Raw genomic sequence first — 13,196 nt, 5'->3', positions numbered from 1 at the left:
GCTACGTAATGTGAACGTTTTTCCTCAAAGCCGAAAAGAAGGAAGGTAAAGAAAGAAGCCGAGTTTGCTTAGCCAGGACTGAATCATTCTGCGCTGTTGGCTCGGATCTTCCCTTGGTTCAAACCTTTGTGTGGCCACTTTCAGGACGCAAACTTTACAAGTACTCGTTGCCAAAGAGTTTGTAATCTGAGCGGGCAGATAGTCAAGCCTTACATCAAGCAGGATATTAGAGGCTGTCGTAGGGCCGTCACGCGGCCTTCTTGGCAGGAGCAGTTCCCTCAGTGCTCTTGCAGGTGGAACGGAATTGTTTCTCTTGCTGCCTGACTCACAAAAACCCCACAGCTCTTAGGAGAGCACAGAAGTCCGCCCACCCAGCTCCTAGGTAATATCCTGAGAGAGGCACCGACGTGTTAACAACAGCTTGGGCCAAAGCCCGGCGGTGTCCTGAGGCTGTGGCCCCCGGGTGCCGTGCAGCGGCTGGAGACCAGGCTGAGTGCGGCACGAGGTGTGGGAACAGATCTGTCCCTGTCACGGTGGGCTCCTCTGCTGCTGAAGCTGTTTGCTTCACCAGAGAGGAGCTTTTCGGTGCCCAGCCGGCTCACCACAGCTGGTCTGCACGTGACGAGGTATCGACACAGCTCAGGACCTTCATCTTCTGCTCTGGTGCCTTCATGAAACACAAGCGTGTTCCTCTGGGCGTCCTCCCACATCTTCTTGAGAGCTTCTGTATCAGCTCCTCTTGCTCTTGTTCGGCGCCTTGTTCAAAAACCTTGTTCCAAGCTCCTCCCAAGCCTTTACCCACGTTTCTGACGAATCCCTTCTACGTCCAAGGCCTGTGGAAAGCCAGCCCGCAGCCCTCAGGAACAGCAAGGCAATTCCGTGAGTGCCTGCTTTCCCCTTCGGGGAGGGCAGGGTGAAAATCTCCAGGGATGCCTGTTTGTCTTTTGGCAGTGCCCGGTGAATGCTTAAGTGCTGGGCAACGTCCAGCAAGCCTGCTTGGGCCTTGCGTTTCAGAAATAACAAGTTTTCCAGTCAGCGCTGTGATCGCAACTAACTCAGGTGCTGCTGGGGACGGCTTCCTTGGCATGGCTGAGAGGGGGGAACGGTTTTAGTCTTTGTAGAGAGTAAAGGTATTTAAAATCCGTTGTATATCAGGAAAACTGTGGCTGCATGTGTCCGAGGGGGGATTTAATACTGGAATGCTGATCAGGTGCCTCAGGCGTTGTAAGAGACGTGCAGGGTCTTCAGAGGTGACCAACGGGAGTGTTTTGGGGACGTGCACCGCAGGGCTGTGCTCCGTGTCAGCCACCGATACCGTAACGCACGCCTTCGACGCTACAGACTGACAGCCAGCCTAGCCTAGGCGTTGCCAGCCCTACACAAGGCGTTGCAGCAGAAGGCCAGCCCCGGAGCCTTCCCAGTAAAATAACGTGGGATCTTCTCCTGCACCGTCACCCTGCAGGCAAGGTGACAGAGCGCACACGGCCAGCTGGCCCGTAGGACGTTCACTTAATCGTGTTTTAAACCAGCCACCTTACCGCTGTATCAGATGTGCCCAGCCCCTTCTTCGTGGTGTGCTGCTGTTCTTAAAAACAAATCGACTTTTCACCAGGGGAGCTGTTTGTGTGTCCCTGAACAAACCCATTTAAATGGTCTGGGTGAGTTCATTCTTGTTCGTAGCTAGTTTTGCTTCCAGCTCTCGCGCTGGGGATTTACAGATTTTTTTTTTAACCTTTCTTTCACTGAGCTTAAAGACCAAGCAACTGCTTTCTGTTGCTCCAGGCATTTTATTCCTCAAAATTTCCCTTTTAAATGCTGAATCGATTTTTTACAGGCGTGATTTGTGTCAATTTGCACCAGTACCTCTGAATGGCAGTTTGGGAGTTTCTCTGGTATTTAAAAATATTTTAATATTTATGTTAGTAATTTCAGGGCAGGAAACATTTCCATAGAAAATCAGTAGGCTCTTCAAGTACATTTGCATTTTAGCAACCAAGTTCAAACATTCCTGGCTGTTTAATAACCTCCAGTTCAACCACAGATGTTATGAAAGCAAAGGTGAAGATTTCTGTGCTCTGAACCAATGTTCCTTCCCCTTCTACACCCAAATGCTTTCCCCTAACAGTTTATTCTTTCCTTTTCTCTATGTAAATATTATGGGACTCGGATGTAAGTGTTACAGATTGCATGGGTTTTCTTCTGAGGTGTCTGGAATAGCCTAGCACTTAACAACCTAATCACTTGTGGGATGTGTTTTCGTTAACCGGTGACTTTGTTGACAATGCGATTGGACTGGTTTGCTTTGGTTGCACTTGACTTCAGCTTCGGAAAGTTGAGCTCCTGTCTGCCCCTGTTTTGTGGCTGGTCGAGTTGGCTGCTTCTAATTTCTTGGTTTGGCAATGAGAAGTGTTGGGGAAGGACGTGACTTGGGTCAATGCCTTTTGGAAATGATGGCAAATTTGTCTTTGTTTCAGGGAAACGAAGCTGATCACCAGTGTACAATAAATATCCGCTCTCTTGCTCTTACTAAGTGCTGTGCAAAGCTCCTTACATGAAGGATCCCCCAGAAAGGCTTAGCTTTGGAGTGACTTCGTCTTCCTTTCCAATAATACACCACCTTGTTCCTGCTGCTGTAGCGGCTGTGGTTTGTCCGAGTGCCCCGAGGACTTACAGTGATGGGAGCAAGAAGTATTACCTAGGAAAATAAAGGGGGTCCACCTCTCAAAAGCTTTGGGGAGCCTGATTCCCGCTGTATTTCCATGTCCAAACATTTCAGTGTCCAGATATTTATTTATCAAAGTCCTTCGCTCATCTGGAGCTAGTGGGCAAGGCCCTGACCTCTGTTACACTCGTGTAAACCCACAGGAGGCGATCCGTAGCCACACGGCAGCACCGGTCAGAGCCTAGTCAATAACAGAGCAAGTGCTGGCAAAGCAGCCTGCTCCAGAATCATTGTGTTGTGCTGGAAGGGTTTTGCTAGGGAGATTTTTCAGCCTGTGTAGAATCACCGAGAGTAACGATGACGAAGATCTGGCCCCACGTTTCCTTGCCCATGCAGGGTTGCTCCCTGTGGTGCATTTAATAGCTTTGATCCCACCTCTGCAAAATGCTGAGGCATCTACTCCAGCTTGCAATATGCCCAACTTCAGGACTTCCCACCCAACGTGTTGCTTATATTATATGGGTTCCCTTGGAAGGAATTAGGACAGGGTGATAGGAACTGGAATTAAGGGCTCTTTAGACTGTATACAGTCAGGTTTTGCCTTGCCTTAGAGAGGAGAGGAGTATAATCTGGTCTGGATGCCGAAAAGACATGTTTGCAGGAGGCAGCAGCAGCTTCGGCCTGGGACAGCAGCGGTTTTCCCATCTCTGCAATGATTCTGCTCCTCCCCGCAGAGGTGTGGAGGCAGAAACGTGGGAGGTGAAGGCACCCCAAAGGTACTGGGCTCTGAGGTGGGCAGTGAGAGCCTCCTGAAGGCGACCGAGCCAGGGGAGGCCCTCGGACTTACCCAGCCCCCTCCTGGCTGTGAAGCACTGCCTGGAGCAGCACACGCTGCTGGCTCGGCCACTCTGGGGACGTCTGATGGTGGCCTGAGGCCCCAAAGCCTCAGATCCTGGAGACAGCTCTTAGAAACACCCAGGAGCTGACTCGAGGCCAGGCGCTGCCCTCGAGAAGCTTGTGCCAGCCCTGACAGCGTTTTGCTCTTTGATCTGCCCCTTCTCCAGAGCCAAACCTCGGTGGCCCAGACCCCATCTGTTCACTGTAAGCCTCCTTCCCCCCTAATTCCTCACATCTGCTCGGTGTTCTGGTTCATTCCCTGCCTTACTCCCGTTTTCTCCTCCTGCAGAGGGCTCACTCTTGGTGTAGCAGTTAGTTTTCATCCTGTAATTGCCCCATTTGCAGACAACCAACATCAGAGCTGGTCCCTGCTCCGCAGCCCTTCTGAGACGAGTTGCTCCCATCCCACAGCAGCGCGATGCTCCCACAACCACGGGACAAAGTCTGGCGCCCCAGCTCAGTACGAGGTAGGGATTCCTGCAGTAGTGATGTCCTGAGCCAGGACGGGCAGGGGATCCTCCCTTCTCCCCCCAGCTCCCGGGGGATGCCTGCACTCAAGATCTGCTCCCACTGGCGCTCAGAAGCTTTCACTCTTCCAGGTCAGTGAGGCTGAAGCAAAACTGGTTCCCACGTGGGTGTTTTTTGGTGCCTCATTCCCAGTGACATGGAGCAGGGGAGAAGAGGGCCTCCGCCCAGCTTCCAGGGGACTTTGGGAACCTCTCTGCTGTGGGGTCAAAGCAGCGTGTGCCAGCCTGGGGACTGAGCTCTCCCCCAGGCTTCAAAGAACAGCTCCAGGCCAGGGACGTGGTGCTCGGGGTGCTGGGGGGGGAGTGGAGGAGCCCATGGGAGCGCTGTGCGTTTGCCCTGCTGCTCGGGGAGGCACGACACAGCTGGCAGCGCTTCCTGGACGTCTTTGTGACCCAGCACCCAGTTCAGGAGAAAAAAGTAATGGGGAAAGCAGTGTAGGCTGGAAAGCGTGGGGCTCCTGGGAGCGTTATCAGGGCGACGCTTCCCTCTGTCTCCTTTGGCGGCGGAGCAGCTGACAGCAGGAGAAAGGCAGCAGAGCACCTCTGCCTGATCCTCTGTGCTCCTGCTTCAGCAGCTGGTGTCTCCACAGGGAAGCTCTACTTCTGGTTCCCCAGCATCCTCTGGCCTGTTCCCTTTTCCCCTTATCTCCCCGTAGCGGCACAGGGCTGGGTGGGTGTTGGGGGTGCCTCAGGGAGGCACTTCGAAGAAGTCCCGGCCCATTTTTGGCACCAGCCTGCCCGGAGTCCAGCCTGCAGTCTGTATCTGAGGGAGCTCTGGGGAGGTGACACATGGACTGGTGTCGAGGCAGCGCTTGGCCTACAGATGTGGGCATGCTTGGTTCAGGCTGTGTCCAAGCTCTGAACAAACAGCTTTTAAAACAAGCTTGACTCCTTTTGTCCTCGGCGTACAGAGGCACCAAGGGCCATCTCCTGCACCCAAGATGACCTAAGCTAGGCTTCTGGATGTCTCACTTCCCAAGTGGAAGGATAGAACTGGAAATGAAATAGACTGTCCCTGGACTGTTTTGCCAAGTGATTTGAAGAACATTTAGTATTATCCTTACAGTCCTATAAAGGAAAAATAAAAATTCAGCATCATCCCAGGCCTCTCTGCAGCGTGACTCTCAACATTTTTGGTACCGCTGGGATAAAAGTCAAATTCCAGCTCTTCTGAGAACCTGTGTCGGTGTGTCCCAGCCTGCCCACGGGAGCGGTGGTAAAGGGGAAGAGACACAGGGGCAGCAGCCAGAGGACGGCGTGCACTGCTCTCCTGCAGCATCCGTACCCCGAGCTGAGATCTCATCTCACAGGCTCTCAGACTTGAGTCTGGCACTGGCGAGAGCCCCAGTCACCTGCTTGTGAACGCGGTGCTGCTGCAGCCAGGTCGCTTCCCCTCGTCTCTCCATAACCTGGCTGAAAGAGCTTTTTGGTAACTCATTTATGTGATGCTTTAAGGATCTGAACAGATTAACAGTGATCAGACATTTAAGAATCCTTTTGCTGAAGTCTTTGGTCCAGCAGAGTCTTGCAGCGAGGCTGACACAAGAAGTACATTATTTCTGTGAGACAAGAAGAACATCATTTCTATGTATGCTTGTAGCACAGTCTAGTCAGAGACCCAGCAATTGTGATTCATGTCGTCTAAGCACCAAACACTTCCACTCCTGCCATATTTTAGAATTAAAAAAAAAAAAAAGTGTGACTGTCAGTTAAACCAAGAAAGCTCCAGCCCTGCTGGGAAGAAACTGCCCGCAGAGATGCAGGGAGCTTGGTCGCGCTGGGTGTCCCTTTTAGAGCTCGTGCTTTGGACTGGCCGCTGAAAATACCGTCTTTTTTCACTGCCTGGATTTGAGGCAGCAAATGCATCGTCCAAATGACCAGCCCCGCAAAGATCATGGTGTAAATCACAAGGGTGAGAACAGCCACGCAGGTGTTAGTGAGCTGTAGTCATGGTCCCGCACTCTGCCTTCAGATCCATCAGTGGCAGCAGGCTGTAGGGTTTGCTCTAGTGACAGGAGAGGACTTTTCCCCACTGGTCTTGTAACAACACAACCTACTGAGAGCCCCTTCAACGCCCGTTGAAGTTTTTGGTTAACTTCAGTGGATCTTAGCCTGGGCTCTTGGCTGGAGCTCTCCCAGCCTCCAGTCAGTTATGGCTGCTGCACTTGCTGCACCCCAGGGAGCTGTCTCCAGGCTGCCCGCAGGGCTTCAGCACTCACTTGGTGTCTTCCAGCAGACACTCCTTCTAGAAACGGCACCTGTAGGAACGACGGATGGAATCAGCAATTCAAGAAATCAATTATTTCATTTATCCCTGAGCCAAACAACCAAATTTCTTTCTAGAGTCAACCTCCAGAAAATCAGAGACCGTGAATTTAGCCTAAATTCCACATAAATAGTCCATATAGAGCTTATAATGCCTTTGCAAATGAGGTCATTTTGATTTCTAACCCCACAGCTGCTGTTACTGGCGTGTGAAGTGTGAACTTTTCTATTAATCCCTGGAAGATGCATGGCTTTGCAGTGAGCTGGGGTTTGGTGGGGCGTGAATCAAACCGTCACTGATCTTCCTCGTCCTTTGTCTTCACGTTTAGCCCATAAACGGCCACGTTAAATAGATGTGAACGATAAATATGAAAAGCCGCGGCAGGCAAACTGTGAAACGAGAGGCTCTGTGTTCTCAGATGATGAGGAGAACGATTTGTTGGATTGCGCATCCATGAACAAAAGGCCCAAAAAGAAGGATCAGCCCCTTGAGGTACTGCCTGCTGCCAAGGTTCCTCCTTCTGTGAAGTTCTTTGAATATCTGAATGAACATCTTTCTTTGGTCTAAAAAGAGAGTCCCAAAGCAATACATGTCCAGTCTTTCAGGGGTGAGTCTTGCTGGGGAAACACTCAGTTTCCTACGTGTGGATTCCCTGATAGAAGCTTGAATCCACACCTGTGGAAATAATGATTACACAAGGCTTCGCAGTTAGATTTTGAAGTGCAAAACTTGGATCTAGCTCTGAACCATGTCATAATATGAAGGTATTTTGGTGAGAGGATGTGGATATCAACCACTCATTTTTCCTATCTGTAGAGGAATTATTATTTTCGTCCCTGAGACAAGGTACTGGGGGTGAGAACTGCCAGCACCCACAGCCAGGGAGCTCCCAATTCAGAGCCTGCTCCCTCTTGCTTGAGTATGCACCTGGCCAACCCCACCAAAACCAGTGACTTCAGGATTTCAACAGCTTTTGAATCAGGCCTGGTATTAACAAATACGGTTTGTTAATGCCCTGGGCAGGGGGGAACGGAGCCACTCCTGCAGCCCTGATGTAGCGCTGGGATTTGAGCCAGATCTCCACCGTGGGGGAGGTGGTCTGGTCCCCCCTCCCCCGGGGTGGTTTGGCTAGCAGTCACACCTCCTCCTGGTGGGATGCTGTAGACGCAGAGAATCACTTAGGTTGGAAACGATCTGTAAGATGCTCAGATCCACCCATTAACCCAGCACTGCCAAGTCTACCACCAAACCAGGTCCGTAAGCACCACATCGTGTAAATACCTCTGGGGGCGGTGAGTCAGCCACTCCCCTGGGCAGCCTGTTCCAATGCCTCACGAGCCTTTCAGTAAAGAGATTTTTTTTCTTCCTCATTTCCAACCTGCACCTCCCCTGGCACAACTTGAGGCCATTCCCTCTCGTCCTGTCACTGGTTACCTGTGGGAAGAGGCCGACCCCCAGCTCCCCACATTTCCTCTCAGGCAGTTGCAGAGAGCAATGAGGCCTCCCCTGAGCCTCCTCTTCTCCAGACCAAACTTCTCCAGACCCAGGCGCAGGACCCTGCTCTGCTCTGACCGTGAGAAGGCGCAGCCTCGGGAGCTGCTCTCCCAGCTGCCAGGCGGCCTCCCAGGGGAGGCAGAGCTCCTCGTTCCTGATTTAGGATATCTACCGGGCAGCTGATGGCTGCTTTGCTGTAAGAGCGGGCTGGCTTCCCAAAGAAGTCCTCTTCCAAGCTGCAGGAGGTACTGCTCGAGCTGTCGGGCTGCGTCGCAGGGCTCCTGCCTTACAGATGGAGACTGAGGCAGCAGCTCAGGGCCTGGGTGGATCTGTGGCTGTGGCAGGATCCCTGACGGCTGCGCACAGCAGCTTCCTTCCCCAGCTCTGCTCTGCCGGCCGTGCCTTGCTGGGTACAGCCAGCCCACCCTGGTCCCCGGTGCTTCTCGGGGCTTGGGGTAAAATTTCAGAGAAGCTGTGCTCCTCTGCAGCACCTGGTAACCGTTTCTTTCTGTGAATCTGACGAGACCCAGGGCCAAGCCAAAGCGTTTCAGAGAGAATTACGCAATGCAAACGATTATTTTTGTTGTTTGCTTTCTTTTCTAACCAATTTCTGTCTCAGTCAGTTCGGTCTGGGGAACGGGGCTAATCAGAGGAAGCCGATTTCACGGGGTTGGTCTGGCTCCTCTGGGGCGTTCGGCGGCTCTTGTGGGCACTTGGCCTGGGAGTCTGTCCGTGCAGCTCCACGCTTGAGCCGGCTGCTCAATTTTTAAAGCCCTCCGCATGAGCTGGCTGCAAGGCACAATTGCAGCAGTCCTCCTCCAGAACGATGTCAGCGGAGCGTGCCTGCGGCCTCCCCAGCAAGAAGCGGATCTTTGGCAAGCGCTCTGCCTGGTGGGAGGGAGAGGCGCAGCGTGTTCCACCTCGGGGACCCTCCGTGCTTCGCGGTGCCCCGAGGAGCTGTGCCCCCAGAGGGGCTGGACGGAGCAAGGTGGGTGGGAAACACCAGAGCGGGCTTCCTACCAGCGCTTTGCTCTCTGGATCCAGTGGCTGCAGGAATTTGCACCGATTTAACCTGGTTGCTTTGACCACTGTGTGACTGGCGAGCTTTAGCCATGCCTTTAACCAGGTGCCAGAGGTGCCAGGTGTTGGTTTGACTCGGGTAAGGGTCTACAAAGGTTTTCTGAAAGGGTTTAGTCCTCAGCTGGTGCTTCATTATTGAACTTCAGGGCCGAGATGTGCCTCTCTCTTTCTTCATGCCTGAAACAGGATCGTTACCGCAGAGGTGCCACAAAGACAGGTGAGTTTTAAGGCAAGAAAATGACATTTCCTAAAGTGCCGATGATGATTTCTCTCGCCTCTCTGCAGGCACCGCCTAGGACCCTTAGACCTCGCTTCAGGAAGAAAAGTACCTCGTCCTCTGCCACTGAAACAATGTGAGTGCAACGAGCCAATAGCACCAAGATCCACAGAATGTCTCTCTTCTGCCTTAAAGAGCTACTCGATAATAACGTAGGAAACAGCAGCGGGATGGATGTGCTTCGATGTACAGCGTTGTAGACATGGCCTTTCTCTCTCCTCTCTCTGTACCCCGTTCCATGCTTCTTGCGTTTGTCGGTGACGTGGTTAGGCCAGCCTGACAGAGCCCTGCAGATTCAGAGCCCTCGCTTTGTTTGCAGAGCGTCCCCCCCACTCGTGCTAACCCTGTCGGGCTGTACATTTACACCCCTCACTTGTGTCTGCATAGCTCTGGCCCTGTGAATGCACAGCGAAGGCGAAAATAATCAGTTGCTCATGATGATGCATCGACAGTGTATTTATTTGTGGTTTTATCATTAAGGAAGTGGGTTTGCAGGAGCCATGGATTTCTCTTCCCTCCCTTCCTCCTCAAGGCAGCGGCGATGTAACAAGTATCTCGGTGTTCTGGCTGTTCAAAATGCCCAGGACTCGTTAGGGAAGGCTGAGCTGCGATGCCGTTTCTCTTCCTGCAAGTAGGTCACTTGTATTTTGAGCCAACCATTGCGCTAAAGAGACAGAACTTAGAGAGGACGAGGAAGAGAGGTGCAAGATGAATGGTTTCAACAAGGTAAGGAAAGGGGAGTCTTAATTTTGATCAGCCTGAGCCAGGAGAGTATTGTGTGGAGGACGACGGAGCGTATTGCTTGTGGCAAATGTTCCACCGACAGTTCTGAAGCGTGAGCGAGGCGGTCGTGTGCTAGCTGCGGCAACACGCATTAGAATCGCTTTAGCGACTTGCTTCCGGGGGAAAACGAACCCCTCTCCCCTGCAGGTAACGGCACCGGCGTTCTGCTCTCCTGGTGGGGTGCTGGAGTTTCGCTTACACGAGCAGAGCAGGGCGCCGGGGGCCGAGCTGCTTTTGGAGTTCCGCCTGTAGCGTGGGGTTTGGGTAGAGCCGCAGGACCCAGGCGGCGCGCTGTGTTTGTATCCATATATACATGAGACGTGTACAAGAAGAGGAAGACGTCGTAGGGTTTGTGTGTTTGTGCTTCGAGTTGGTGTCTCTTGTAAGTGTTCCGCATGTGAAATTCACACACCAGTTAAGTGCGTGGCCCTTTGTGTTTGCTCTTGGACCTAGCTCCTAGACTAGACGAAACGTTTAGCATTACCTAGAACTGCCCTCACTGACGGATCCGTGCGCAGCCCAGACCACGAGTAGGACTATGTGGCTAGTGCAGGCGCAGCCCAGGATGCCAACAGCCGGTTGGAGTGCGGCAGGCTCAGAGAGAAAGCTGACGTGGCCTTTACAGCCTTTTCTCTGCTGGATGTGCATCGATATCCCGGCTGTCCCTGCCTGACGCAGCCTCGAGCTTTCCCCCAGAGCTCCCTAGGTATGTGGGGAAGAGAAAAACGGGCTACGTGCGCGCACAAATATTTTTCTGACCCGGCTAGGAAGTGGGGAAAGCAAGTAGGTGCTTCCTGAGTCTGCCACAATATCTGGCCCCATTGCCGGAGAATTTTATTTCCTTTACACGTGCTAATTAATCATGTTTTGCAATGGGCAAGGAGGAAGAAGTCCTCGGAAAGTAAATTGTAAAAAACCCCACAGTCCTAAATAGCAGTTACAGAAGAGTCAGTCCTTATAATGTAGTCAGCAAATGCTTTGAGGAGCTCAGCTTGTGTGTTTTATTTTTAAGCAGCTTTGGAGTTTGATTTATTTTGGCAAGCATTAAAAAGAAAGAGAAGAACTGCCTGCAGTGTTAGCAGAAATAAAATCCTGTTGCAAGCAAGCTACGTTTCCCTGCGATGCAATAGGCTGCCATAAGATAAAAAGCTGACAAGTTTGCACTCAATTATGCCAAAAAAACCAAACCATAGAGCTACACAGCATCTGACAAATTCTGTTCTCAGACACGCTGCATTAACATTGATTCTCACTGAAAATATTAATTGTGTCTAATCTGCTGTTTTATTGTAAACTTGACTGTTTAGATTTTCTTAAGTGCTGAGGTGAAATCGTTGACAAGGGAGTTGCCTTATATCTCTCAAAACATTCACTGTATAAAGGAGAAAAATAAACCTTTTCGTATGTCTGGCAAAAAAAATAATGTATTAAATTATCAACTGAGCTGTATATTTGTGTATAGATAGACGAGAAATGTGAACGCCTCACCACGTCCACGTAGTGCCGTAGCGTTCTGTACCCAGGAGACCCGTCGCGTGCTTTTGATTTCTCCTCGTCCCCGCACAGGTTGTTTGCAGGTGTTGCCCCAGGTCTGTCCTTTCACCCTTCGGCTATTTACGTTTATTTCAAATAAACACCAGACATGAAGTCCTTTGTCCAGCTTTTCTTTGGAGCCCGTGCCAGAGGAAGGAGCCTGATTCAGTAAGCGGCCTTCCCGCACCGATGCTGACCCCTCGTGGCAAACAGTTTGCAGGACGTGGCCAAACAGATGCAGAGGTGGAGGCTCCTTGGGCACGTGTAGGTGAGCCGCAGTTCTCAGCTTGCCCCTCCCAGGACATGCCCCCAGCCCTGTTACGGCTTTGTCGCCCTCCTCTGGGTGCTTTCAAGGCCCTTAACGTCCCTTTTATATTGCGGAGCCCAGAACAGCCCGCAACGTTCAAGGGGAGGCTGCCCCAACGCTGCTGGTGAGCAGCCGGCCCTCGGAAACCCGGCCTCTAGAGCTTGCAGCCTTTAGCCAGCACAAGGCTCAAGCGTAACATGCGTTATTTTAAGTGAAATTGGGGCTGAAGGGAAACTGCATCTGGTCTGTGGTAAATGGGGCTGTAATTACTTCACAGATTCACCATAAATTCACCTCAGCTATGAAGACATGAGGTTCAGAGCAGCCCAGTGCCATCCTGTGCCTCTGTTCTTGGCACAGCAGCATCAGTGCAGTTACAGTGGTTGCCAACTACTGAATCAGGATCACATCAACTACAGGGACTTCATGTTTGTCGCTGTAACCGCAGAACAACCCCCCACTAATCTAAATTGTGTAGGTGCAAACCCAGCACGGAAGGAAAATGGGGTTATTTATTGCTAGTGAGAGGGAGAAAGCTGCTGGAAGAGATACAGTGCTCCTCAGCCTCGTGTAAACAACCTGCTGCCTCCCACTGCTCCCTGAACTCCGTGTTCCCGCGTAACGAAGCCCTTGTACTCGTGACAGAGCGCTCGTTAATCACAGTCTCCTTTCTGCTGTTTGTTTCGGGTACCTGTTACGCATCTGGCATCGTACTTGAAGTAGAGAACACGGTGTCGGGCTTTGCGTTTATCCAAACTAAGTAAGGATCATCGCTGTGCACCCCATGTGATTTCTTTGCTGCGACCAGCAGAAAAGCCCTGTGCTGAAATGGTCCAGCCGACGCCTCCCGAGAACGGCCGTCACGGTTCCAAAGGCTGACGTTTTGCTGGTTTTGTTACACTGCTCGATATACATCTGGAATAAAGTCTTAATCTTTTCTTTAAGAAAAATAAAGAAGACAACATCCTTAGTCTGTTCAATGTATCTGGCAGGCCAGAATAATTACTTTGACTGCTGTATGATTTTTATCTCGATTCTGGCTGACTGTATATAGATGTATTCACTAAGTGCTGCATGTCCTTCAGAACTTTTCTGTATGATGAACTGGAAAAAAAATACAGCTACTGAACACTCTGCGTAACCAGTGAATTCATTGAAATCTACAGCCTCGTGTAGCCAGCCATCTCCTGCTGTGCAGGTGGCTCTGGAGCTGACAAACAGGGAGCACCTAATTAATAAGGGGTTAATTATTAGGAAATGTTTCGAAGCAATTGTATTTCACACAATTGCTGAAGTTACCAGCTTTATAGAGAAAGCCTTTTACAGAGAAAGCTTCCTTACTGAAACCAGAGACGAGCTACAACTTGCAT

The 13,196-nt window shown here is 51.3% G+C and overlaps 1 protein-coding gene across 5 annotated transcripts in view; it reads left to right on the top strand.

Annotated features, from left to right (window-relative positions):
• The window catches only part of REEP1 (receptor accessory protein 1), an 83,095-nt gene extending 70,128 nt beyond the window's left edge, over positions 1-12,967 (top strand). For 2 of the 5 annotated variants that reach the window (XM_080591354.1, XM_080591352.1), the window contains exon 7: positions 3,905-6,673. In XM_080591354.1, the coding sequence (XP_080447480.1) occupies positions 3,905-4,056 (152 nt within the window). In that variant the 3' untranslated portion in view covers positions 4,057-6,673. The other 3 variants (XM_080591356.1, XM_080591353.1, XM_080591355.1) reach the window with 3 other exon arrangements.
• The last annotated feature ends 229 nt before the right edge of the window (positions 12,968-13,196 follow it).

The sequence above is a fragment of the Anser brachyrhynchus genome (assembly GCF_964034855.1).
Source record: "Anser brachyrhynchus genome assembly, chromosome: 4".
Lineage (NCBI taxonomy): Eukaryota > Metazoa > Chordata > Aves > Anseriformes > Anatidae > Anser > Anser brachyrhynchus.
The sequence above is the reverse complement of the archived record's forward strand: the minus strand, read 5'-3'. Positions and strand labels throughout refer to the sequence as shown.